Source organism: Fistularia commersonii, chromosome 36 (assembly GCF_037954325.1).
Source record: "Fistularia commersonii isolate RoL2024-O1a breed Wild chromosome 36, RoL_Fcom_v1.0, whole genome shotgun sequence".
Classification (NCBI taxonomy): Eukaryota; Metazoa; Chordata; class Actinopteri; order Syngnathiformes; family Fistulariidae; genus Fistularia; species Fistularia commersonii.
Window position 1 is genome coordinate 7,830,723 of NC_141319.1, and position 24,278 is coordinate 7,855,000.

At 57.0% G+C, this 24,278-nt stretch overlaps 3 protein-coding genes across 6 annotated transcripts in view; all 3 read left to right on the plus strand.

The window, feature by feature from the left end:
• The first annotated feature begins 661 nt into the window (after positions 1-661).
• On the plus strand, positions 662-19,036 carry fynb (FYN proto-oncogene, Src family tyrosine kinase b). 3 transcript variants are annotated; one of them, XM_086143270.1, is made up of 14 exons: positions 662-1,000; positions 7,658-7,727; positions 10,299-10,551; positions 11,958-12,054; positions 13,160-13,258; positions 13,399-13,502; positions 13,721-13,870; positions 15,336-15,500; positions 15,681-15,836; positions 16,283-16,462; positions 16,567-16,643; positions 17,115-17,268; positions 17,394-17,525; positions 18,164-18,717. In XM_086143270.1, the coding sequence occupies exons 3-14, from the start codon at positions 10,302-10,304 to the stop codon at positions 18,370-18,372; spliced, it is 1,773 nt and encodes a 590-aa protein (XP_085999396.1). In that variant the 5' UTR covers positions 662-1,000; positions 7,658-7,727; positions 10,299-10,301; the 3' UTR covers positions 18,373-18,717. The 3 variants fall into 3 exon arrangements, with proteins under 3 accessions (XP_085999396.1, XP_085999394.1, XP_085999395.1); XM_086143268.1 differs by lacking the exon at positions 15,681-15,836 and having other exon boundaries at positions 18,164-19,036; XM_086143269.1 differs by lacking the exon at positions 15,336-15,500 and having other exon boundaries at positions 18,164-19,036.
• Positions 19,037-19,418: 382 nt separating this feature from the next.
• Positions 19,419-22,025, plus strand: LOC147213602 (putative G protein-coupled receptor 139). The gene is made up of 2 exons (XM_086143031.1): positions 19,419-19,936; positions 21,037-22,025. The coding sequence occupies exons 1-2, from the start codon at positions 19,852-19,854 to the stop codon at positions 22,023-22,025; spliced, it is 1,074 nt and encodes a 357-aa protein (XP_085999157.1). The 5' UTR covers positions 19,419-19,851.
• Positions 22,026-23,001: 976 nt separating this feature from the next.
• traf3ip2a (TRAF3 interacting protein 2a) overlaps positions 23,002-24,278 on the plus strand; it is a 3,577-nt gene continuing 2,300 nt past the window's right edge. Inside the window, exons 1-2 of one of the 2 annotated variants that reach the window (XM_086143277.1) lie at positions 23,002-23,185; positions 24,237-24,278. The exon at positions 24,237-24,278 is cut by the window's right edge and continues 88 nt beyond it. Coding sequence is in view for 1 of the 2 variants with exons in the window: in XM_086143275.1 (XP_085999401.1) it covers positions 23,352-23,814; positions 24,237-24,278 (505 nt within the window). In the remaining variant the exon portion in view is untranslated. Of the gene's footprint in view, positions 23,186-23,320; positions 23,815-24,236 lie in introns of those variants that run through there. The other variant, XM_086143275.1, reaches the window with a different exon arrangement.

Sequence of the window (24,278 nt, forward strand, 5' to 3'; positions counted from 1 at the left end):
TGGCGTCCTGACTGCTGGACCTCCACCCTGGAGTCAGATCTCCAGATGATTTGTGGCTTCAGATCTCAATCTGACCTCCATCAGACCTCCATCAGACCTCCATCAGACCTCCATCTGATCTCCATCAGACCTCCATCAGACCTCCATCAGATCTCCATCAGATCTCCATCAGATCTCCATCTGACCTCCATCAGATCTCCATCAGACCTCCATCAGATCTCCATCAGACCTCCATCAGACCTCCATCAGACCTCCATCAGACCTCCATCTGATCTCCATCAGACCTCCATCAGACCTCCATCTGATCTCCATCAGACCTCCATCAGACCTCCATCTGATCTCCTCGCAGCTGCTGTCCTTCGTCCGGACGGAAGATGGCGCTCCTCACGCGCCCCTCCTAGTGCGCAGGCGCAGACGGCCGGCGAGGTTTGGATCTGACGGTCAAACTTTGTTTCCGCGCCCTTTTGACGGTCGTGACGTCGCGATCGATCCGCCGCGTCATCGATCGATCCTGATCACAAGCCATCGATCGATCGCGTCCGTCGCCGTTTAAATGGAAACGAAGTGTCGATCCCGCCCCCCCGCCCCCACCTACGCTGTGATTGGTCGAACGCCCCGTCACTCAGAGAGCCGGTGCTGCGTTCACTGCCCGGTGGAAGCTCGGGATTTCCCGCTTGTCGCCGCCGGACGGCTTTCAGAGCGCATGACCGGGACCGGAGGGGCGCGAGGCGTTCAAGGTCCGTCGGAGAAACCGAGCGTGAGGAAGAACCCGCACTCGTGGACGCGTGGAATCCGACGCGGCGGCCGCCACGCGCCCCGCCGGTCACATCTCCGCGCGTCCGTGAACGCCGCGGCCGCCGGTCCCCCCGTGGCCCCGCACCGCGCCGCCATCACGCAGCCGTCACGCCGAGCGGCGACCAGCAGCGAGACGCGGGCGGCCGCAGCGGGCGGCTCCCCCGCGCCGCCACGCACTGACCCGCACGGACGGGACCGTCTGCCGGTGAGTCACACGCGCCCGCCGCCGGTGCCCGCGCGCCGTTAGCCGGTTAGCTCGCCGCGCCGCGCCGGGACCGGAACCGGAAGGTCCGTGTTTACTGAACGCGCGAGCCCCGCCGGTGTCAGGTCGACCCTCCACCTTCTCAGCCCGCTTCACCCTCATCTCCTTTATCTTCATCTCCTCCACCTTCATCTCCTTTATCTTCATCTCCTCCACCTTCATCTCCTCCAGCGGCTGGAGTCATGTGAAGGTCCCGAGACCCTCTCGTGCCTGCAGGGTCTCTGGGAAGGTGAGGAGGCTTCATCTCCTCCTAACATCTCCATCTGACATCTCCATCTAGCATCTCCACCCAACATCTCCATCCAACATCTCCATCCAACATCTCCACCCAGCACCTCCAGCTCTGGACCAGCATGGACGTGCAGTCACATGCGCTCTCAGCTGAGGTCCTCCTCCATGGACCTTCTCTGAGGTTCTCCAGGGTTGGAGGCACCAACCAGATATACAACTTCATCATTTACAACCATATTTATGTAACTTCATCTAAACATCATCATCCAGCTTCTTGTCACATGTAGATTCTCATCATGTTAGTGTTATATAGTCACACACACACACACACACTCACACACACACACACACACGTATACATGTGAAGTGTATGTTCTGCAGCTCTGCGTCCTGATTGGTTGGAAGCAGACGGCGTTGAGGAAGCTCTCCGATGTGGCAGATCATTCTTTATCGTCCCACAGCACACACACACACACACACACACACACACACACACACACACACACACACACACACACACACACACACACACACACACTACCCCCCCATGTGATGTCATCACAGCAAAGTGTTTAACTCACCCTTTCCTCCGAATTGAGGTTAATGGATTCTGTCACCTTTTAAACCCGTCTGAGGTGGATGATGGACACACACACACACACACACACACACACACACACACACACACACACACACACACACACACACACACAGTGTGTTCTGGCTGCAGGCTGGTCCTAATGAAGCAGCCGATATCTGCTGTGTGTGACGGCAAGGGCTTCCAGCCTGGATGCCACTGGGGGAGAGTGTGTGTGTGTGTGTGTGTGTGTGTGTGTGTGTGTGTGTGTGTGTGTGTGTGTGTGTGTGTGTGTGTGTGGTTCAGTGAAGGCGTCAGGACGAAGCTGCCGCTGTTGAGGTTCTGGTCCTTCACGTTGCTCCTCAGGGTTCGGGTCGGTTCTTCTGATCTTCTCTGGTGTTTCTTCAACGTCCTCCTGTTGGAACAGATCTTGTCAGAGTTCCAGAAGCATCTGAAGGTGCAGTCGATGGTCACCAGACAAACACGGGTCTTGAAGGTTCCTCCACGCTCACGGGCCAAGAACGTGGCAGGTTCCTGCTCCACAGGGAGTGAGGAGCTCTGAGAGGTTGAGGGTGATGGAACCCGTGGAGCTCTGGTGCTTCGGTGGCCCGGAAGCCCCCCGTTCTGTGTGAAACCCACGTGGTGGAACCACAGCGAGTCAAGATGAAGAGCAGGTTCACGTCGCTCTGATCGCTGACTGATCTGCTGAGCCGCAGGAGCTTTGACGTCCTCGGCTGGAGGAGCTTCTCCTGCCTGGACGTTCAGGTCAGTTTCTCAGACGTCTCAGGGTCCGTGTGGAGACTCCAGGAGTCCAGGAAGCTCCTGACGTCTGGCGCTCGTCAAGAGCGAAGATCTAATTGTTCTGAAGATCAGCTGATCTTGACAGCGGACACCTGAAACCTGCTCTCTGAAGTCCACGGTATCTTCAGAGGACCTCTGTGTGGACGGCGCCGGTTCTCTCGACTCTCCGAGCCGGTAGGACGAGGCTTCGACCTCCAGAACCATCTTCATCTGCAAGTTCTCCCCTCGCGGGGGCTTCTTTAGATAGAGAGATGTTCATCTGGAGGTCCGGTGGACCACCAGACCAGATCTCCTCTATCAGGTCGGCTCGGTGTTTCACAGCCGTGGGTTTGGTCCTTCACCCCCTGCAGATCTTCTCTCTGACTTCACGTCGGGCGCCGGTGGTGTGAGATTATCCAGAAGGTGAGCAGAGGTTGGTCCCTGAGGAGATGCTACGGTTGTGTAGCTGAGATCAGGACCGGAGGCTCCAGAACTTGTCCAGGATCATCTCCTCGCCGAGCCACGCTGCTCCTCGGACCTTCTGACAGGAATCTGAAGGTTCCCCTCGGAGCTTCGGCGGCAGGAGAACGTTATCTGGAGGTGCCCTCTGGGGTCGTCTCCTCTCGCACAGGAAGTAGAAGGTACTTCCTGTGCAGCTCCTGGTCCTCAGGCGTCTCAGGCTGCGTCAGACGCCGTCTGTGGTCTCCTTGCCCCTGTTGCCTAGCAACCCAGACCCGTTCGGCAGCATTCTTTCAGCGGTCGGAGAACCGGCGCTCGTTCCTCTGACAACCGTGGCCCTCAGAGAAGAACGAAACCGTGTCCTCCAAGACTCCGGACGATGGGCCGCGATCGTCCCGCCGCCGTCAGGCGTGGAGGCTCCGCTGCAGATCGCTTGGTCCAAAGTCACTCGGGGTTCCATTCATCAGGCCTGAAGACACTTTGAAGGTGTGGGTGAACGTCTGGACCGCACCATCTGCTCTCCAGCCAAGGAGCCGTGTTGCTGGGCGAGAAGCTCCTGACGGTCCCTCTGGGGTCCCTCAGGTCGTTTCATCAGATGTGAAGATGCTGCCCCCCTTCATAGCTACGAGCACACTGATGGAGAAGGACCCTGGACCTTCAGAAGAACAAGAAGAGACCTCAAGGGTCCCGGCTGGGCTACAGTGTGGAGCTCGGTCTCCACGGCCTCCAGGAAACGTCCAGAACTCTGGAGGCCTGGAGGCCTGGAGGAGACCACGGGCCAGTCATCTGAAGCTCCACCGACGGGCACGAGTCATCGCCGAGGTCATCTCCTCTCGTTTCTCGGCACTGACGCGGAGTCTCCACCTGACGAGGAAGTACGTGAGAGATGATGGACCTCCCAGCTGGTCACCTGGGAGCCAATGGGGGCCTGCAGGGGGCGGGACTCATTTTTTCAATAATCCTTGATGCATCATGAACGTCGGAAGCAGATCATCGGGGATCTCCGGGAGCAAGCGGACGTTTGACGGGAGATGAATTTTGACGGACCAAAACGAGGTTGAACCTTCTCGGGCTTCCGGGTTCTGAAATGGTCTTCAGACGTCGTGAGCCAGAAGGTGGAACTGGTCCCCGGTGAACACGGAGGAGGACAGATGTCTGTGTCAGCCGCCTCGCGTCCCTGGTCCTGAAGGTCCGAGGTCAGATAGACAAACCCCACAAAGCTCCACTTGTCCTCCGGCGGAGCAGCTCAGACGTGGCCTCCTCAATGGGCCTTATTGTTCCAGAGGAGAGGATCTTCTGCGGGGGGGTCGTCCTCCCGGGTCGTCCCCTCTGACTCGTGAGCGCTGAGCTACGCATCACATGACACCCCCCCCCCCCCCCTCGCCGTTCAGACCCTGAGCACGGTTCTTCAGCTTGAAGATCAGCCAACTGGAGAACGTGGCTCTCCATCCCATCCTACTCGACACCTTCTCCATTCCACCCAGCTTGCAGGTTCCTCCTGAAGCCAGCACTCTGAAGGTAGAACCCCAGCTCAACCTCAGCGATGCCCGAGGGTCCTTCCAAGGTGAAGGTCCACTCTGAGCCTCAAGTACGGACGTCCACGGGTGGAGCTTCTGGGTTTGGTGCTGAGGGCCGCAGCTCGTCCTGGAACCAGACCAGGCAGAAGCTCGGCGTGACCCGAGCAGAGACCTTCGGTCCAGAGCGTGAGGTCACAGATGGACGGGGGGACAATGTGTCCAAACATGTTTAATGTCAGGCTTGTTCTGGAGGAGTGTGTTTGGAGAACAAGTGTTCTCTGTCCACATGCTAATGTTCATGCTAATGTTTCATCATGAAGATGCTGTGGATCTGAGTCCACCTGTCAGAAACAAAGACCAGATTCTGCCCACAGAGCCTCCTTCTTCTGCTCCTGAAGCCCCCTGAGCCTGCTTCTCCTGGTCCTTGAGGGTGTTGTCCTCAAACATGTCGGTGTCTTCAGTGAGACTCATCCAGCCAGCAGGAGGTCAGAGGTCACGGAGATGGTCCTCCATCTGGAGGTGTGTTCGTACCCTGATAACCAGCAGAACCCTACGGGCGTCCCTGATCTCTCCGAACGTCAGGTCCTCCAGCTTGATGTCCATCTCTGTCCTCTGCAGGTTGTCCAAGCGATCCTTGTTTAGGTTCCTGGGTTCTGGTTCCCCTGAACTGTTTCATGACTCCTCCAGTTCAATGTCATGAGGTGGATGAGGTTCCTCACTGTTTCTCAAGTTCTCCCTGACACTCGGCCGATGTTCTCCTCCTCCTGCTCTGCAGGCCAGTTCCATCTGGCTCCAAGGTCCCGTATGTGCTGACGTCCAGGTGATGTCCTCAGCTGGAGGCCTGATGTTTGCCAGCATGGAAGCGTCTCCCGGCCGGAGCAGGAAGTGAACACAAAGAGCGTCCGGCGGCGGCGGATGACTGGGCCCGTTGTGCCTCGGCCGGTCATGTGACCACCGCCGCCATCCTGCTTTATTGGAGAGGGCGTTGCCATGACGACGGGGCGGGGGGGCCGTTCTCTGCCGGTTCGGGACCGAAATCACATGTTTGACCGTCAGGCTGAGGTCGGAACCCGTGTTTTGGGACTCGCCCTCGGCGTTCTTCTGGTGCTGCTCTAAAATAGACCTGCTGGAACCTGCAGCTGACACAGCAGAGAACTTCCAGGCACGCTCTCTCCACGGACAGTCATTATTTTGTTCTGGACTTAAACCCTTTCGGAAATGTTTCCAGCAGGACGTTCCCTCGGGGTCCTCTGGAAACGGGGGGCCTTAACATTTTTAAAGTTCTCTGAGGAGCACGTTTTGAGTGGTGGTGAAGATACATGTGCAAAATGAACCAGCTGATGCAGCCGGTTAGCCTGTTAGCCTGTTAGCCTGTTAGCCTCCCTCTGTCAGCACACGGTCTCGTTGGTTCTCCTCTCGCCGAATCACAAAATGATTCTGGGAAATGAAGCGTTTCAGCCGAAGCAGAAACTCCAGACGGGTCTTCTCTGCAGACAGAGCAGTGGGTGGAGTGATCTCACCACGACTGCGTGGGATGGAGAAAACCTAAATACCCGACTGAGAACTTGCCATTGAGCAACAAGAAGGGTGTTGCAACAGCGTGACCTCGTGCTGGGATGCCGGCGTTGTCGGACTGCGCCGTAGTTACACAGAGCGGATCCAGCTACCTCCTCCGGTGGACCTCCACGGTGCCAGGTGTGGTCCTCTGGAGGGTGACATGATGGATTCCAAACACCGTCGACAGCTCCTCCTCATGAGCAGTCGTGATATCGTGGCTTATGTGTACTTTCAGCACAAGAGTACTTGTATCTCAACTTTGTTGTTGGTATCTGCTGCAGAAATGTTCCACAGTTCTCTGGTAACCATGTCCTCGCATGGGGACGCAGGTTGCCCGAAGCAGTGATGAAGTAGTGATGCAGCAGAGAGGTCCTGCTCACAGCGCTGTAGGCCCAGAAGGTGAACCATCAGCTTCAGATTCCCGGAGAACTCCAGGCGTACCTTCAGAGCAGTGAGGGAATGTTGTTTTAGACCTGGGAGTGAGCTCAGTTTGCCCCTGTTCTCTCTGGAGCTGGTTCTTCTCCATCATGCTCTAATCTGATGCTGTCGCAGCACATCGAGCACCCGGAGCATTGAGGCCGCATGACTCAGAAATAACAGGAAGCAGTTTCTTGACAAACCGCCATCAGCTGCCGCCCACATGTAGGCTTGCTGCTGCTTCTGATGCTTCTGCTGCTGCTGCTGCAGACAACCCCACCCCCCTCACCACCACCACCATTGATGTGGTGCCTTCACTGTCACCGGCACACAGCCAGATTAAATTAGATTAGTGCCCTCCGGCTGTCAAGGCAGATCGGCAGCCAATGGGCTGCGGCCTGCTTGCCAGCGCCCTCTTTTCTTAATAGTTGACCCGTGGCCATCCTGCAGAACAGGCCAGAAGCTGTTCTGCTGCCCGGGACCAGTCCTGATGAGGTGCTGGGATTTAAAAGGGGTCTGGATTATCAGGGCCACCCTGGATTATCGCTGGCTCTGAATGGAGACTCATTCAGAAGCTCTGAAAAGGTTGTCAAAGTCCCATACCTTTGTCTGCATCCCCATGGAGATGCAGCGTCCTGAAAACCAGTGAAGTTATGAAGGTTGTAGTCAGTTGTCATACACAGGTGGATGGACCACAACAACATTGGTGGACCCCAGAGTACTCCAGAGGACTCAGTAGTACTCCAGAGTACTCCAGAGGACTCCAGAGTACTTGGACTGCCACGACTCCTGTTGACCCTCCTTGTAGTTCAGGGTCACAGAAGAAGTGACTCCGCCTCCTTGTCGGTCGGTACAAACACGCCACTGCTCGCCGTTGTTGTTGTCCATACTGGAGCTCCGTGTTCTGGTGCCACCGCAGGAAGTGTCTCCACACATGTGCTTTATTTCATCACAAACCACTGAAGTGTCTCTCTTGTTTATTCCAGTCTGGTGTTTCTTCTGCTCTGGTCTTTGTGCCGACTTGGTGTTTCCTAATGACCGAGTGTCTCTCCATGTCCGCAGGGTCTCTGTCTTGGAGGTGCAAGAAAGCGATGTGAAGAACATACAAGTCCTGACACACCAAACACCCGAGGTAGGACTTCTCACCCACTGACACATTGCCGAGCAGATGGAAGATGTTCCACAGCGTCCAGGCTGCAGACCCCGGGTTCTCCTGCAGCTCCGAGGTCTCGTGTCCGTTGGCACGAGACACTGAACGTTCTGAGGCGCCTCGGCGAGGAACCTCAGTTTCCGCGGCACGTCATTGGCAAGGGAGGTTCTCCACTGGAGATCCACAGGTCCCCTGGTTGAAAGCACACCTTCTCAGAGCCAAACAACCTGGAAAGAGCCACACGGTACCGGTTGGGTTCTCCAACCAGACTAACTAGTCTGGTGTAACTCGTCAAGGGTCTTCAGTGAGAAACCAAAACCTGTTGTTCCCCCAGCTGAACTTAGAACATGGTCTGCTATGAGGAACTGAGAACGTTCCTGGTTCTGTGTCAGACCCGCGTGAGAACATCATCAGTGGAACCTGCCAGGGATCCAGAGAAGCTCAGCGTCTCCTCATGTAGAAGCTCTGACTGCTGATTCAGAGATACTCCGTCTGAATGACTGTGACGGAGTTCTGTAGTGCGATACAAGTCCATAATGAGGTGCAGCACTGTACGGTCCAGACACAGAACTTCGGTGTGCCATGTCAGGTTCCTCGAGGTGCTTTGGACCGTGGAGGTGGACCACCGTCCTGGCAGAGATGGACCACAGAGGGGTTCTGAGGAGCTCCTCCTCCCTGCAAATCTTTCCAAAAGCCGGAGGTTCTGCCGAGGGAGAACGTGTGCTGAGAATATGCTGCAGTAAAAATACTGGCAGCGGCTTAAACACAGGCCTCGCCTGCCAAAAGCTCCTTCTGGGTGGAACCTTCTGCTGCTCCGCTGGCCAAACCCCACACCAGGAATTCACCTCTGCAGAACCTCTGCATGGAGGAGGAGAAGCTCAGAACATCAGGAGGTCTGATCCCTCACTGGAGGGGGGGGCGACTCCTCCCAGCTGGAGGTCCATGTTCAATTCTCAGTGTGGACATACAAGTCCTGACACCTCCATGTTCCTCAGGGTTCTCCGGGTTCCTCCCACAGTCCAAACACATGCAGGAGGTCCGGTGCAGACCCTGCCTGGTTCAGACACGTGACTGGGAGGCTGAATGGTTGTTTGTCTCTATCTGGCCCTGTGATTGGTCCAGGGTCGACCCCTCCTCGTCCAATCGCAGCAGGGGAAGCTCTGCAGATGATGGACGGACGGAATGAGACTGCAGACCGTGGAGACTCGGAGCAGCTCAGGAGAGGAGGACCTTGATGATCATCTGGACAAACCTTGGTCTGAAACATTGATACGTAACACCAGGGTGGTTGCAGAGAACACACACACACACACACACACACGCACACGCACACACACACACACACACACACACACACACACACACACACACAGGCTGTGAAGGCCGCCTGCACAGAGCAAGATTTGAAGAGCATCTTCAGAGGCCTGTGGTTAGTTGGAGATGTGCCTCATGGAGATGTTCCTCATGGTGTTCCCTCACTGAGGTGCAGGGCCATGAGGTTCCCCTCCAGGAGGGGGTGGTCACTGAGGTCACTGAGGTCACTGAGGTCTGCAGATGGACTAGAAGGTGGGGAACGTGTCACATGGACCACAAGGAGTCCAGATATCAGAAGGCAGGAACATCTCCGCACCATGATGGATGAGGTTCTTCTCCGGCTGATGCCGAGGTCAGCTTCTGCTGAGTTCACTCCCAAGTTAAGCAGCTGCTGGTCAGGACCAACCAGGTCCTTTTCCTTTCCTCTGCGTCCAGGGATGTCGTGGTCCCTCTGGGGTCCTGAGTCTGCTCCTGCTCCAGGCTGTAGGACCTGAGCACCAACCAGGCAGCTTTCAGGCAGCTCAGAAACATCTCCAGGGTTTGGGGCCGTGGACATTTAAACCCCAGGAGACTCTGCCTGAATGCAGACAGGAACTGGTCGCTGCAGAAGCACATTGAAGTTGTGGTTTCCACCTGCTCCTGCCGGAGGTGGAGAAGGTTAGCGGCGGGAGGTCTTGGGGGCGGAGCTACCAAAGTGCTCGGCTGCCCCGGGCGTCTCGCAGAAGGCGGATTGGAAACTCTGCACGCAGTGAGTCTTGTGACCACATCCTGCCACGTCTGCAAGATGCTGAACTGAGAACATCTGCGGATGTGCTGCAGCTGCAACCTGAGAAGATGCAGATGGACTGCAGAGGTGCACTTTGGTCTCCATCAGATCAGGTCGGCGTCTCCTGGGCCTCGGGTGGATCCCGGTGCCACAAGCCTCCTCCTCTGTGAGGAGCGCAGAAGGTGTGGTCGCCCAGGAGGACCTCCCAGGAGGTGGAGGCGCCCCCAAAGACACGGAGCAGGGCGTCCGAAGCTTCACGTCCAGGTCTCGGCTGTCCGTCCCATGTGGTCCCGCTTGGACCCGGTGGTTTCTTCTGCCACCTCCACCGCCCTGTCAGGGGTGACGTCCTCCTGCGAACTCCTTCTCGTCTGAAGGAACTAGAGGTGAACGTGGTGGACCTCCTGCCGTCCTCAGGAGCAACCTTTGTAGATGCGTTCCTTGTTGTCCTCACCCGTCCTCCTGGTGTCTTGCAGATAATGGGCTGCGTGCAATGCAAGGACAAGGAAGCCAGCAAACTGACGGACCAGCGCGACACCAGCTTCTCCCAGGCGGCGTCCGGGTTCCACTATGGCGCCGATCCCACGCCTCAGCACTACCCCGCCTTCACCGCCGCCGCCATACCCAACTACAACAACTTCCACGGCCCCGCCGGCCAGGGGGTGGCCGTCTTCGGAGGGGTCAGCAGCTCCGGCCACACAGGAACCCTCAGAAACCGAGGAGGGACAGGTAAGGATCCTGAGAACGTGATCTCCTGAAGGTGAAGGTTCTCGGTCGGAGTCAGGAAACCATGAAGACGAGGTCTGAGGAATCCAGAAAGTGCCTCATTTGAATTGAGGGACATCTGTAGGGGAACGTCCTAATATGAAGAAGACCTTCAGATGATTCCTCCCGGACCAGAGCTCCTTCAGCTCTGTCCAGATCCAGTGTGTCCATCATCCAGAGAACCTACAGCATCTGCACTCTTCTGTCCAAACCTTTACCAGTCTCACTGGTGGTTCCCAGGTGAGTTCTTCTCCTGTCCAGAGTCCACCTCACCTCATGGTCCAGAAGGTTCCAGACATCTCAAGGATTTAATAACAACAAGTGAAGACAGGACATCCTCTCCACCCTACCCTCTGGGAGCAACTTCTCTGGAGGGTTCTGGAGGTCCCACCAGGTCCGAGCAGAACCCTGCACTGACAGGTTCAGGTCAGCGTGGAGTCCACTGGACGCCGGTGAAACTGGGTCGTGACATGAGGTCAGAAGGTCCAGAGATAGAAGATCAATAGCCTGGTGGCGCCTGGCCTAGAGGAGAACCACGTTGGAGAACCCTGTGTGGAGACAGGCCCTGGTTCTGCTTCTGAAGGATCTCAGACAACGTTCTCGCCCCCGAGCTGTCCGTCTCCTCCGCCCAGAAGAAGGAGCGACGGGTCAACGTTCTACGCTGCAGGAGGACCATTCTGCAGGCACCGGGCCAAGGGGTTCTCCGGCCAAGACGATGTGGAGGATTTCCTAGAGTGGAGAAGACCACCATCTCCACCCCCTCAGCAGGAACCTCCGGATTATCTTCTGGGCATCTGGGTGTAATCCTAATCCACGGCTGGCGGAGCTTCAGCCAGAGCTTTGGCTTTTTAATTTGGTCTTCTTTGGACCTCCGCCCCGGCGGGCTGGTGGCCCGGTGGATGGATGATGGGATCCAGAGCGTCCACTGCGGCGGAGAAGGTTACCCTTCAGCTCCTCGGTTCCTCCAGAGGCTCCTCCGGGTTCTGACCCGACCTCGAAGACCGGCAGGGCTCCGGCCTCCAGGTGGACCTCAGATGATCCGTTTAGTTCAACAGCCTCCTCGAGACAAGACTCGGCTGAAGGAGACAACAGTGATGAAGAGCTAGATCTTCAAGGAGTGAGATGATCAGCTGATGAGACACTGATGATTGATTGATTGATTGATTGATTGATGGATTGATGGATTGATGGATTGATGGGTTGGGTCCTCTGGAGGTCTGGACTGAGCGAACGGTCCAGACATCCAGTTCGACGGAGCTTGAAGGTTCCTCGGACCCGGGAGCCGAGGAACCCACGACGTTCCTCTTGGATCCACCCAGGTGTGTGTGGTCTTCAGGTGTTCCTCCTGACGCTGTGCTCCTCACCTCCAGGGGTCACCCTCTTCGTGGCGCTGTACGACTACGAGGCCGGGACCGAGGACGACCTGAGCTTCAGGAAAGGAGAACGCTTCCAGATCATCAACAGCACGTAAGGCCTTCTAGAAGGCTCTGTGGGGGGATGGAGAAGCGCTCTGCAGGACGGCCCAGGTTCTTGTATCTCAGCTGCAGCACAGAACATCTACAGAGATCTCAAGACGGACAGGTCTCACCTGAGAGGGGAAACAGAGTGTGTGTGTGTGTGTGTGTGTGTGTGTGTGTGTGTGTGTGTGTGTGTGTTCTGTTGTTCTACATGATGTCCGCCGTGCCTGTCCAGCATCGAGTCTCCTCCAGCTTCTCCACATCTCCGTCCTCACATCCTTGCAGCATCACCCCTCCACCCTCACCTCCCAGGTGGTGGACCTCCATCCTGAAGCCCATGCTGCCTCCTGCTGGAGGAACCTGGAACCACACTGCTCCATCACTGCTCCATCACTGCTCCATCACTGCTCCATCACTGCTCCATCACTGCTCCATCACTGCTCCATCCTGTCAGAGCAGTGATTGACAGCCGGCACTCATGGTCCCGTTCACCTCATCAACCCCCCACTGCACCCTTCTTAGAGAAGACTTCCACCTCAGAAGGCTCTGGAAGTCATCAAGAAGTCTGAGAGAATGACCTCAAATCACCAAGGAGCTCCCTGAAAGCTCCCATGGGTTTCTGCTGAAGGTTCCTGATGCCTCCTGAGGGTTTCTGCTGAAGGTTCCTGAAAACCCCTGAAGGTTCCTGAAGGTTCCTGAAGGTGTCTGCTGAAGGTTCCTGCTGAAGCTTCTTGAAGGTTTCTGCTGAAGCTTCCTGAAAGCGCTTGCAGATTCCTGCCGAAGGTTCCCTGAAAGCTTCTGAAAGTTCCTTCAGGGCATCCAGTCCCTCCTGACTGTCAGTAGCATCTCCTGGCAGTTCAGATGAGTGTAGACGAACTGAGAGAAGAAGCTGTTCCACAGCGTTGTCCTCTGTGGTGCCTTTTAGGGGGCCATGATGAGATGTTGGGCCTCCATTAGAAGCTGAAGCCCCTCTTTCCTGACCCCTATTGGTCCACAGCGGCTCCTGGAGGTTCACTCTGCGTCTTCAAGGCCCGAGAGCTCCAGCTGCCGACTCTTCCTGCAGCTGGTAGGTGTTTGGAGATGATGCTGTGAGTTAATGCTGGTCTCTCCTCCAGTGAAGGAGACTGGTGGGACGCCCGCTCGCTGTCCACCGGGGGCAGCGGATTCATCCCCAGCAACTACGTGGCTCCTGTGGACTCCATCCAGGCTGAGGAGTAAGTGTGTGTGTGTGTGTTGTGTAAAGTGGCCTCAGATCAGCAGACAGGAGGCCTCAGACCTCCAGGCTCAGCCTGGTGAAGTCCTCCAGGACATCCTCGGCCCGTCCCGAGGTCAGTATCTTCTCCTCTCTGTGCAGCTGGTACTTTGGCAAACTGGGCCGGAAGGACGCCGAGCGGCAGCTGCTGTCCACCGGGAACCCCAGAGGAACCTACCTCATCAGGGAGAGCGAGACCACCAAGGGTGAGGAGAACCCCCTCCATCCAGGGAACCTCAGGGTGCCTAGAAGTTAGATACCAATGTGTATTAATGTAGGCCTCACAGGGTCAGGTTCTGTCTGTGTTCTCTCCTCCTGTGACCCTGACCTGTAATGGTTGACCATGACCTCTTGTGGTTGACCATGACCTCCTGTGGTTGACCATGACCTCCTGTGGTTGACCATGACCTCCTGTGGCCCTCAGGTGCCTTTTCACTGTCTATACGGGACTGGGACGATGTGAAGGGGGACCATGTGAAGCACTATAAAATCCGCAAGCTGGACAGCGGTGGGTACTACATCACCACACGGGCGCAGTTTGACTCGCTGCAGCAGCTGGTGCAGCACTACTCAGGTGAGCTCACATGACCTCCATCACTGACTCAGCACTACTAGGCTCCTCCTCACTGACGGTGCAGATTGTGTGCAGTATTTGAGTAGTACTTCACCTGGCAGGTGTTTTACTGTGAACATCTACTACCGCCTGGTAGAGACCGTTCCTCATGTGCACTGGCCAGGATGAACCACAGATGCAGCCCCTGAGCTCCACTGGCTTGGAGGAGCTTGGGAATCCAACCAGGAACTTTTGTCTCCGGGATTGCCTTCACCACCGAAGCCATACCCATCTACCACCTGAGCTATCTCCATCCACATGAGCCCTGCCCTTTGATTACCTTAGCCATACCCCTCTACCACCTCAGCCATGCCCTTTCACCACCTTATTGCCCTCTGCTACCTGAGACATACCCCTCTACCTCCTAGGCCATTGCCCTCTAACACCTGGCCCATTACCCTCTACTACCTGAGCCATCCCCCTTTACCACCCCTGAGCTGTACCCCTTTGCCCCCTCCGTCATACCCTTGTAGTCCTTGAGCCTCGCTCCTGTGCTCCCATCAGTTTCTAACTTAATGTCTGAGGGACACATCGGTGTTTAGGGTGATGACTTTCAGGTCTCTGTTGATGCTCCGTTCCATTCATCACTTGTCCCTCAGGTTCTGTCTGTGTTGTAACTGGTCACCTCCTGTTTCAGTGTCGCCAGCAGGTGTCCCTGGTCCAGATGAGGCTGGAGAACAAACCCGTGCATTGTTGTCTTTGTTTGTGTCAACGTTCTCTCCCTCCCCAGGCTGGACACGGCACCTTCTGGAACAGTAACCTCCCCTCTTTTCAGGGCTTCTGTTGCTTCTCTGCCACCTTCCTTTGTAAGCCGCGCTTCAAGAGCTTGAGTTAGAACTTTGAGAACATCTGAGGCTGTTGTTTACAGCGAGAACGGACTCCGTACAGACGCGCAGCTTAGAAAGCTCACATCCTGGTAGCGAGTGTTGCTGTCCAGAAGGCGACTCGCTGCAGGCCATCAAGGATTTGATGGCTGAATGAGTTTCAGCCCTTATCACCCCGTGTAAACACAAGGCTTCTTCTGCTTCTAGGAGCAATCAGCACAAACATCCCCCTGGTCCACCAGCTGGATCGATGACAGGAAAACACACAGTCTAGGGGGGGGTCAGATCATCCAGATGGTTGATCTCCTGTCCTGTTCAAACACTGCTGTTCCACAGAGGGCTCTTCTTTTCACCTGAAGAAGGTTCCACCCAGCTGACCTTTGAAGGCCCCTGGTCTCCGTGGTCTTGTCGGGTTCGCACATTTTAGAACATCTCAGCAAGGTCTCCTGGTGCCGGGGGTTTGTTCTGTGATTGAACCCCAGTGAAGGTCGGGCCTTCAGCAGCTTCAGTTGTGGCTCTCCTGCTCTGGTTGCCTTCCTCTTCCTCTCTAAGTCTTCTCCTGTGTGTCGCTCTTCTTCTGCTGACCTTCTGGCCGCGATCAGACCGCGCCGCCGGGCTCTGCTGCCGCCTGGCGGTCCCCTGCCACAAGGGCATGCCTCGCCTGGCCGACCTGTCCGTGAAGACCAAGGACGTGTGGGAGATCCCGCGGGAGTCGCTGCAGCTCCTCAAGCGTCTGGGGAACGGGCAGTTCGGGGAGGTCTGGATGGGTACGGACCGTCGCCGCGGAGACGGCGTGGAGGACGCCGGGGGGGCGGGAACCTCAGGAACCGGGTGGAAGCTCGGAGGACGGGAGGATCCGCGGGGGGTCGGAGGACGGCGTCCTCCACGTTCACTCGGTGCATGTTCCCCTTTAACCCTGTGTGCCCTCCCTCCTCCCTGAACCCCAGAGCGAGCAGACGGTCTGTGCTTTCACTTAACGCTGGCGTGCGAGAACGTCACCCCCAACACGCTGGGCCTGGCCCACGACGCCTGGGAGGTCAGCAGACACACTCTGCAGCTGGAGGTCAAGCTGGGGACGGGATGTTTTGCCGAGGTCTTCTACGGTAAGGGACCCCGGATCCGCCGGAACCCGCCGCCGATCGCTCTGAAAACATCTAAACCACCAGGCCGCGGTGGCTGGTCCACCGGGAGACGGCGCCACCTCCGTCGTGGAGAACTTCAGCCTCCCGTAGATCCTCAGCTCCGAGACCACCGTCGCCCGATGGGTCAGCCGATCAGGATCTTATCGATCGGGGCGTCGGTCCATTGTCCTCTCCGGGGTCGGTCCTCAGATCCCTGCTAGATTCTCTGCTGGCCTCCAAAGCTCCTACAGACCAGAGTCCCCTCTGGACCTCAAAGCAGGAGAAGAACCAGAACCTCCTGACCCCCCACCCCCCACCCCACCCCCACCCCGCATGCTCACCTCCTCGTCCTAACAGACGTCTCCCCTGACCTTCTCAACGCGTTGATCCGCCACGCACTGATATGTGTGTGTGCACATGTTCTCCAGGGACGTGGAACGGCACCACCAAGGTGGCGGTGAAGACCCTGAAGCCCGGCACCATGTCGCCAGAGTCCTTCCTGGAGGAGGCCCAGATCATGAAGAAGCTGCGACACCACAAGCTGGTGCAGCTCTACGCCGTGGTGTCCGAGGAGCCCATCTACATCGTGACGGAGTACATGGGCAAAGGTAGGAGCCACGAGGTTCTCCGCCGGTTTCGGATTTCTGATGTGTTCCAGCTGAAGGTCCGACGTGTGTTCCTCCCCCGATGTCCGACCTCCTCCTCTCCACAGGAAGTCTCCTGGAGTTCTTGAAGGACGGAGAAGGTCGAGGCTTGAAGCTGCCCAATCTGGTGGACATGGCCGCACAGGTACGTGTCCCTCAGAACCCCCGCCGGACCTTCGGCCCCTGGTCCGGTAAGGTCCGATCTGGGCCGGACCTTCGGCCCCTGGTCCGGTAAGGTCCGATCCGGACAGGAAGCGCGACTCCCTGGTCCGAGAGGCTTTTAACTTGAAGAGCCTGACGTTCCTCTAATGAGGTGTGGAAGCTCCGCCCACTTCCAGCTTTATGAAGGCCGGTTCCCGGTTCTGCTCCGGTCATGATGTTCTGCTCTGGCTGACGTCAGAACCCGCCAGGGGAGAACTCTTCAGAAGTGGCTGTTCTGGATAGTTCTTCACTCCAGCAGACGTTCTCCTCGGGGGTTCTGACCTCCTGAAACCTGAGCCGAGAACCCCTGGCTGCGGGAGAACCTCCGCCGCAGAGGTTCCGGCTCTCCAGAAGCCCGGCGGAGGAAAGTTCTGGAAAGTTCTCCTGACGTTCCCCTGCGGCGCCGCCCCCGCAGGTGGCGGCAGGCATGGCCTACATCGAGAGGATGAACTACATCCACCGAGACCTTCGCTCCGCCAACATCCTGGTCGGAGACAACCTGGCGTGTAAGATCGCAGACTTCGGCCTGGCCCGCCTCATCGAGGACAACGAGTACACCGCCCGCCAAGGTAGGCTCCGCCCCCGCCGCCCGGGACACGTCTGGACCCGGACCTTCTCCCAGACCTTCTCCCAGACCTTCTCCCTGACCTTCTCCCTGACCTTCTCCCTGACCCTCTCCTCGCCGCGTCCGCAGGAGCAAAGTTCCCCATCAAGTGGACGGCGCCCGAGGCGGCGCTCTACGGGAGGTTCACCATCAAGTCCGACGTCTGGTCCTTTGGCATCCTGCTCACTGAGCTGGTCACCAAGGGACGCGTGCCTTACCCAGGTCTGACACACACACACGCACACACGCACACACACGCACACACACACGCACACACACACACACACACACACACATGCACACACACACACACACACACACACACTATCCCCATCATATTACTCTTTTTATCGTCATTAACATATAATTAGTCCGTAGATGTTCATATTACTAATTATATTCTTGTGAAATGTTTGATCATTATTTATTTGTAATTATTATTTTATAATCGTTATTATTTTATAATCAGTCATTATTTAATCAGCCTATTATTTTTATAATCAGTATAATATTGAATCAGCGTATTATAATCAGTATAGTATTTAATATATATTATTTTGTAATCAGTATAATGTTAAATCAGCGTATTATAATCAGTGTATTATATAATAAGTATATTATTTTATAATCAAGTTATTTTATAATCAGTGTAATATTTGATCAGCGTATTATTTTATAATCAGTGTATTATTTAATAAGTATATTATTTTCTTACAAGTATATTATTCTATAATAAGTGTATCAGTTTGTAGCTGCTGTTTCTGTCCTATCGAAACTGGCATTGCCCGCCGTTCCTCCGGCGGCCACTAGGGGGCGCCGTGGGTCCGGTCAGACGTTGCGTGTGATGGTTCTCCTCCCAGGCATGAACAACCGCGAGGTCCTGGAGCAGGTGGAGCGCGGCTACAGGATGGCGGCGCCTCAGGACTGCCCGCCGTCCCTGCACGAGCTCATGCTGCAGTGCTGGAGGAAGGAGGCCGAGGAGCGGCCCACCTTCGAGTATCTGCAGGCCTTCCTGGAGGACTACTTCACCGCCACCGAGCCCCAGTACCAGCCCGGGGACAACCTCTGAGGAGCTCCTCAGGTCTGGACCTCCTGAGCCCCGAGCGGGAGCCGAGGGTCCGGCTCCTTCCTGTAGATAAGAAAAAAAAGCTCCTTTTCGTTTATTTGCTTCGCCATGTTTCGACCTTCTCCTGCATAAGATGAAGACCGTGAAGATTCGGGGCGCCGTCACCGGCCTGTCATGTTCTGCAGAGGGACCTTGTCTACTTTGTCCGAGCCCCTGAACCTCCTGAACCCCCTGAACCTCCTGAGGCTCCTGAACCTCCTGAACCTCCTGAACCCCCTGAACCTCCTGAGGCTCCTGAACCTTAGAGGCTCCTCAACCCCCTGAGGCTCCTGAACCCCCTGAACCTCCTGAACCTCCTGAACCCCCTGAACTTCCTGAACCTCCTGAACCCCCTGAACCTCCTGAACCTCCTGAACCCTGTACCTCCTGCAGTCCTGGGGGCTCCATGGTTCTCCTGAGAAAGTGCTCCGTCGCTGTTCAGAACGCAGGACCAGACCTGTGGAACCTCCTCTGTTCCCTCGTGTGGAGCCTCCTGCTGTCTTCTCCTGGGGGTTCAGGTTCTTGGAGGGTTCTCCTGTTTTTTTAACATCTTTAACTGGTTTTGTTGATGAAGAATTTTATTGCTTTGAAAAAAGAAGTTGATAAAACAATAAAGTTTTTAACTCTGTGCTGGTGCTGTGGTCGGGGGGGTCGCGGATCCTGGAGCAGATGTGGTCCAGACGATGGAGATCCTGGACCTCCGGGGCCGTTCTTCCACCTCACCGCCCCCCCTCTTTGTCCATCAGTGTTTGCCTGGTGGATCAATAGTGCTGCGGGGGTGGAGGTGCAGGAACATCATGTATATTGATTGAGAGCTTGGTCTCCAGCCGCCCTGGAGCCTCCAGCTCCTCCTGGTCCTCCTGGAGCCTCCAGCTCCTCCAGCTCCTCCTGGTCCTCCTGGTCCTCCTGGGCTTGAGTTGTTCTAATTATCCGTCCTTAATTATCGCAGCGACGCTCTTCATCCTCTGAGGTTTGTGACTTCATTACTTTTTGGAGGTAAATCCCTTGCGATGGAAGGATCAGCCAATGTTTACATCCTGGGGTTTCCCCGCCGGGAGGCTCCGGCCAATCAGGGAGCGGCACGAGCCCCGCCCCTGCAGGTGCACGGGAGACGGACACGTGCACGGAAGGCCGAGACGTCCGCGTTCGAGGAGGGGCGGCGCCCGGCCGTAAACGGACAGCTGGCGCCGGTCGCCGTGGAGACCAGAGCGGCGTTGACGGCGGATGCATCCTGGACTCTGGTGAAGGTGGAGGTCCAGCGCGATGCTCTGGCTGCTCCTCATCTTCTGCTCGCTCCTCTCTTCTTTTTACTCCTTCTTCTTCCTCTCCACCTCCTTTCCTTTCCTGGTCTCGCGCTAGTTTTCTCCTGGTACCGTCTTCTCGTCATGTGACCTTTGACCCGTCTCCCTGGCGATATGACGACAGGCCGCCAGTGACGCCGACATGGAGGACGCCGGCGCCGGCGCCGCCGCGCTGGTCACCGTGCAGAAGATCTACTACCCGCTGCTTTGCATTCTGGGAATTCCAGGTCAGTCGTGGCGTCCGGCCGACGACGCTAGCAATGCTAACGAAGATGCTAACGGGACGGATGTGGTTATGGATTGCATGACATTATGTCACATGACCGTCGTTCAGCAGACGCTTTTATCCAAAGCGACTTAGAAGAAGTGCAATTCAGTCAGAGAAGATCCGAAGTACCAGTAGTCTTTGTTTTCCAGGGGTGTTGTGGGCAAAGTGAGATCAGTGTTTGTTTGTTTAGAAGTTTATTAGGACAGTGTACAAATACATGAAGCAGAGAGGCAGAGATGTTTGGACCAGATTGTAGCTCATAGCTAATTTCCATCTGTAGTCCTGGACAATACAAATATAAAAAGGGTAGGTGGTGCTTGGTGAAGAGCTGTGTTCTCAGCTCACGGCGAAAGGTGCCGTTCTGACCTTTTTGGGGAGTTCAGTCAACCAGTGGACTGAGTCGCCAAGACCGAGAAGAGCCGACACCGGTTGGATCGGCGGCCGGGGCTCTGAGTGACGGGTGGACGGTCGCCCGGAGGATCGGAGGGGACGGGTAGGAACATGTGGCTGGACCACATCCTGGAGATAAGACGGGCCGTCCCGTTCACCGGCCGGTAGACGAGCACCAGGGTCTTGGACTTGATGCCAGTGAAGGGACATAAGAGGGGGAGTGTGTGGGAGAGTTGGGGACGGTTGAACACCTGGCGAGCTTCCGCTCTCTGAATTGCAGCCGGGCGTCTCCGCTGCCCGTCAACCCAACCTTCTGCTCGGCGACGGGATCGCAGATCGATCCGGGTCGTGTCGGGAAGTGTTAGCGTAGCCTCCCGACGCCTCCCCGCGGAGCTGCCGCCTCATTAGTCATGAATCCAATGAGATCAATCACTGGAGTAGCTGTCAAACCGCTCCCTGCGTGTGCTAAGCTAGCTAAGCTTGTGTGTGCTAAGGTAACGGTTTCACTCCGCCATCCTACAAAAAGACGGACCGAGAAAGCGCCCTCCCTTTGGAGGAAGGTACTTTGCTCCTACCTTGGAGATGCGCTCTCTCGGGGAACGTGCACGTCGCCGGAGAAGGTGCGGACGCCGTCACCGCCTCCGCTCACCACGCCTCGTGTTCTTGCAGCCAACCTCTTCACCTTCTACATGATCTGCTTCCGGAGGTGCGGCATGTCGGACACGGCCGTGGTCTACCTGAGCTGCCTGGCCGTCGTGGACACCTCCTACCTGGTGTGGGTGATCCTGCTGGACCTGACCCTCACCTTCTGGCTGCCGTGGCCCTTCTGGAACGCCGAGCCCTGGTGCAGCATCCTGGGGTTCCTGCAGTACGGCTCCCTCTACAGCTCCTCCTGGATCGTGGTGGCGTTCACCATCGAGCGTTACCTGGTCCTCCGCAGCGCGGCGGCCAAGCGGCACTTCTCCCGGCCGTGGGTGACCAGGCTGGTCTGCGCCGCCGTGGTCCTGGCGTCCCACGTGGCCTCGGTGCCGCTCGGCTGGATCAACGCGGTCACGCCCTTCAACGTCACGTTGGACGGGGAGATGGTGACCACGACCAAGTGTCACTACCGCGACGAGACCTACACCACCGCCATCGTGTGGGTCACCACCTTCCTGTCCGGGGGGATCCCCATCGTGCTCGTCATGGTTTTCAACTACCTCATCGGTTGCCTCCTCTGTCGCGCCGGCGACCTCTTCTCCGAGGAGGAGCGCCGCTTCGTGCGGGGGCGGAGCACCAGGGGCCTTCTGAGGAGGACCGTCCTGCTCCTGGGCGCCGTCTCCGCCGCCTTCATCGTGCTCAGCCTCCCCCGCTTCGTCACCTATTGCATCCTGAGGACCGCCTACAACACGGAGAACTTTGACCGCAACGACTACAGCCTCCCCATCAACGTGGCCGGAGACCTGGCCAACATGCTGCAGAACCTCAACTCCACCACCAACTTCCTGCTCTACTGCGTGGTCAGCCGGGGCTTCCGGCAGGAGGTCCTTCAGGTGGCCGCTTGTAAGAAGCCAGCTCGTGGCCCCGGGTCGGTCCTGACCCAGACCTCCATGAAGGTCTACTCCGTCACCGCTCGCAAGGCCACGCCCTCCAGAGCAAACCCATCCCAGTCCCACTGAGGGGACGGGAGCCGGCGGGGCGGAGAACCTCCGTACTTCTGCCTTCGCGGAAGTCCGGACCCTGACCAAGATCGACCTTTTCTCAGAACCTCTACGAGGACGAGCGGGCGACTCCAGGTCAAAGATCTTCGGGAGTCTCCGGGAGACGCCGAGGTCTCCTCGGAGAACATCGGAAGGACAAGCCTTTGGCCAGGAGGCAGCTACTAGCTTAAATGAGCTCCTCCCACGAGTTGGTTACAACCGAGGCTCGCCATCTTTGAAGAGGCTGACGACAAAGGAGGACAAACAGATGAGTGAGTGAAGGTAGCAGAGGAACCGTTAGCAGAAGGAGAAGAGTCAGCATGAGTTAGCAGGACACTTGGTTAGCCTCATCTACCTGTAGAGAGGTGGTGGAGCGTCAGGACGTGGGGAACCTTGAGCTGCCGGCAGGCCTTCAGAGCAGATACCAGGGGGCGGCGCTCTGAAGATCATGGCTCTGCTGCGCTACGTCGTCTTGTATGTCTTGTGACCTGTGACCTGTGACCTGTGACCTATTCTGATCTTTGTTTGCACTCCGACCCGCGGCGTGAAGTCGTCGACGTCCGGATCTTCTCTGTAACCGAACCTGCCGAGGCCCCGAGCTTCTACCCGCTAACATGCTAACGCTTGAAATAAAGGCACGAGGTGATTGACAGCAGGTTGCTGACGTCTCCATTGTCACCAGAACATCTTCAACATCTGGAAACCTTCAGGGTTAGGGTACTTTCAATGTTCACTTGACCTCAGCTGGAAAGCTGCTAACAGCTAGCAGCATTTCAGCATGACAGGTAATGAAGTCATGCGTGTGCATGCATGTGTGTGCGCAAGGAGTCAGCGCTCTGTGTGTGTGTGTGTGTGTGTGTGTGTGTGTGTGTGTGTGTGTGTGTGTGTGGGGAGGAAACAGTTAACCCTGGAGCGCAGTCAGTGGCCCAGGTGACTTCCTGGTTGCCGCCCTGGAACAGGTTGTGAGTTGTGGTGCTTGTCGTGCTGCGGTCCAGGGCAAGGGTTATTTCCTAGATCTCCTGGGCCTGGACCTCCTGGGCCTGGACCTCCTGGGCCTGGACCTCCTGGGCCTGGACCTCCTGGTCCGTGGGTCCTGCCGGGCTCCTCCAGCGTCTCCAGGTGCGTCGGCTGCATTCCCGGTGAGTGAGTCAGGGTGGGCGGGTCGATCTCCGGCGAGGCCTCCATTTTGCTTTTTCTCAGGCGAGAGCAGATCTTTTGGTTTCCATCTGAGCTCCCGCTCTGGTCTGTTAGGTTCTGCCCCCCCCCCCCCCAGGCTCCGCCCCCTAAGGGGAGAACCTCCACAGAATGGATTCCTTCAGAGTGAAGACCTCCGGCCGCCCTGCTGCGTGGTCGTCAGGCTTGGTAGCTCCCCCGTGTTCTTCGGGTTCCTGGCTGAGCGCCCCGGTGGAGATGGACGAGAACCTGGACCTGAGCTGGCCTCCTGGTGGACCAGCGCCGGGCGGCGCCAGACTGACGGACCCGCCAGAAGGTGACCTCCGCGTCGAGTCCCGTAGAGGCCTTCGGCGAGAAGACGGGAGGTTCTCCCATGGCGACCCCCACCCACATCTCCACCTCAGAGGAAATTTCGACCCCCCCGCGTCCAGATGTCCTCCGGAGCTCCTCCCGTTTCAGGACGCCACGTTTCACCCCGGCAGAAGGTCCTGGAACCGGCCCGAGGAGAGATCTCTGGAGGATGAGGAGCCCCTGGAGCCTCCTCTGCCCCTCATCTCCACCAGCATCCCCAGACACGCCGCCCCTCCAGGAACCTGTGAGTAATAGATTACTTCTGAGAAGGTTGACGCTCTGGTCTTGGAGAGCAGAACCATCGGAGTGTAGACCATCAGGTGGTCAGCGAGCTGAGAGGCCCCTCTGGAGGAGATGTCACAGAGGTCGGCAGGAGGCTCCAGGTTCTCCCCTCGTTCTCCGGTCTGGGCCAGCTCAAGGTTCCCTGCTTGGGTTCTCCTCAGGTCCTCCCGCCTAGTTCCTCTCCCAGCTGAAGACCAAATGTTCTGCAGGACGAGAGGACGAACGGGTGGATGATTAACAGGAAGTTAGACTCCATGATGTCACAGCAAAAGATCCTCTGGTGTTCCTTCAGAAGCAGTCTTAGATGCTATGTGCTGTGAAGATTCCCCTGGGCTCCTGGTTCTCCAGCTGAGTGTCCACCCCTTCACTCTCTCTGGTTCTCAGATGGAGGTCCATCTCAGGAGAAGCAGCAGGGCCCGTTGTTGC

Coding starts and splice junctions, on each gene's coding strand:
- LOC147213602 (XM_086143031.1), top strand. CDS start 19,852: ATGGAGGACGCCGGCGCCGGCGCCGCCGCGCTGGTCACCGTGCAGAAG. Junction 19,937..21,036: donor TTGCATTCTGGGAATTCCAG/GTCAGTCGTGGC, acceptor GTGTTCTTGCAG/CCAACCTCTTCACCTTCTAC.
- fynb (XM_086143270.1), top strand. CDS start 10,302: ATGGGCTGCGTGCAATGCAAGGACAAGGAAGCCAGCAAACTGACGGAC. Junction 10,552..11,957: donor CAGAAACCGAGGAGGGACAG/GTAAGGATCCTG, acceptor CCTCACCTCCAG/GGGTCACCCTCTTCGTGGCG. Junction 15,501..15,680: donor GTTCGGGGAGGTCTGGATGG/GTACGGACCGTC, acceptor CCTGAACCCCAG/AGCGAGCAGACGGTCTGTGC.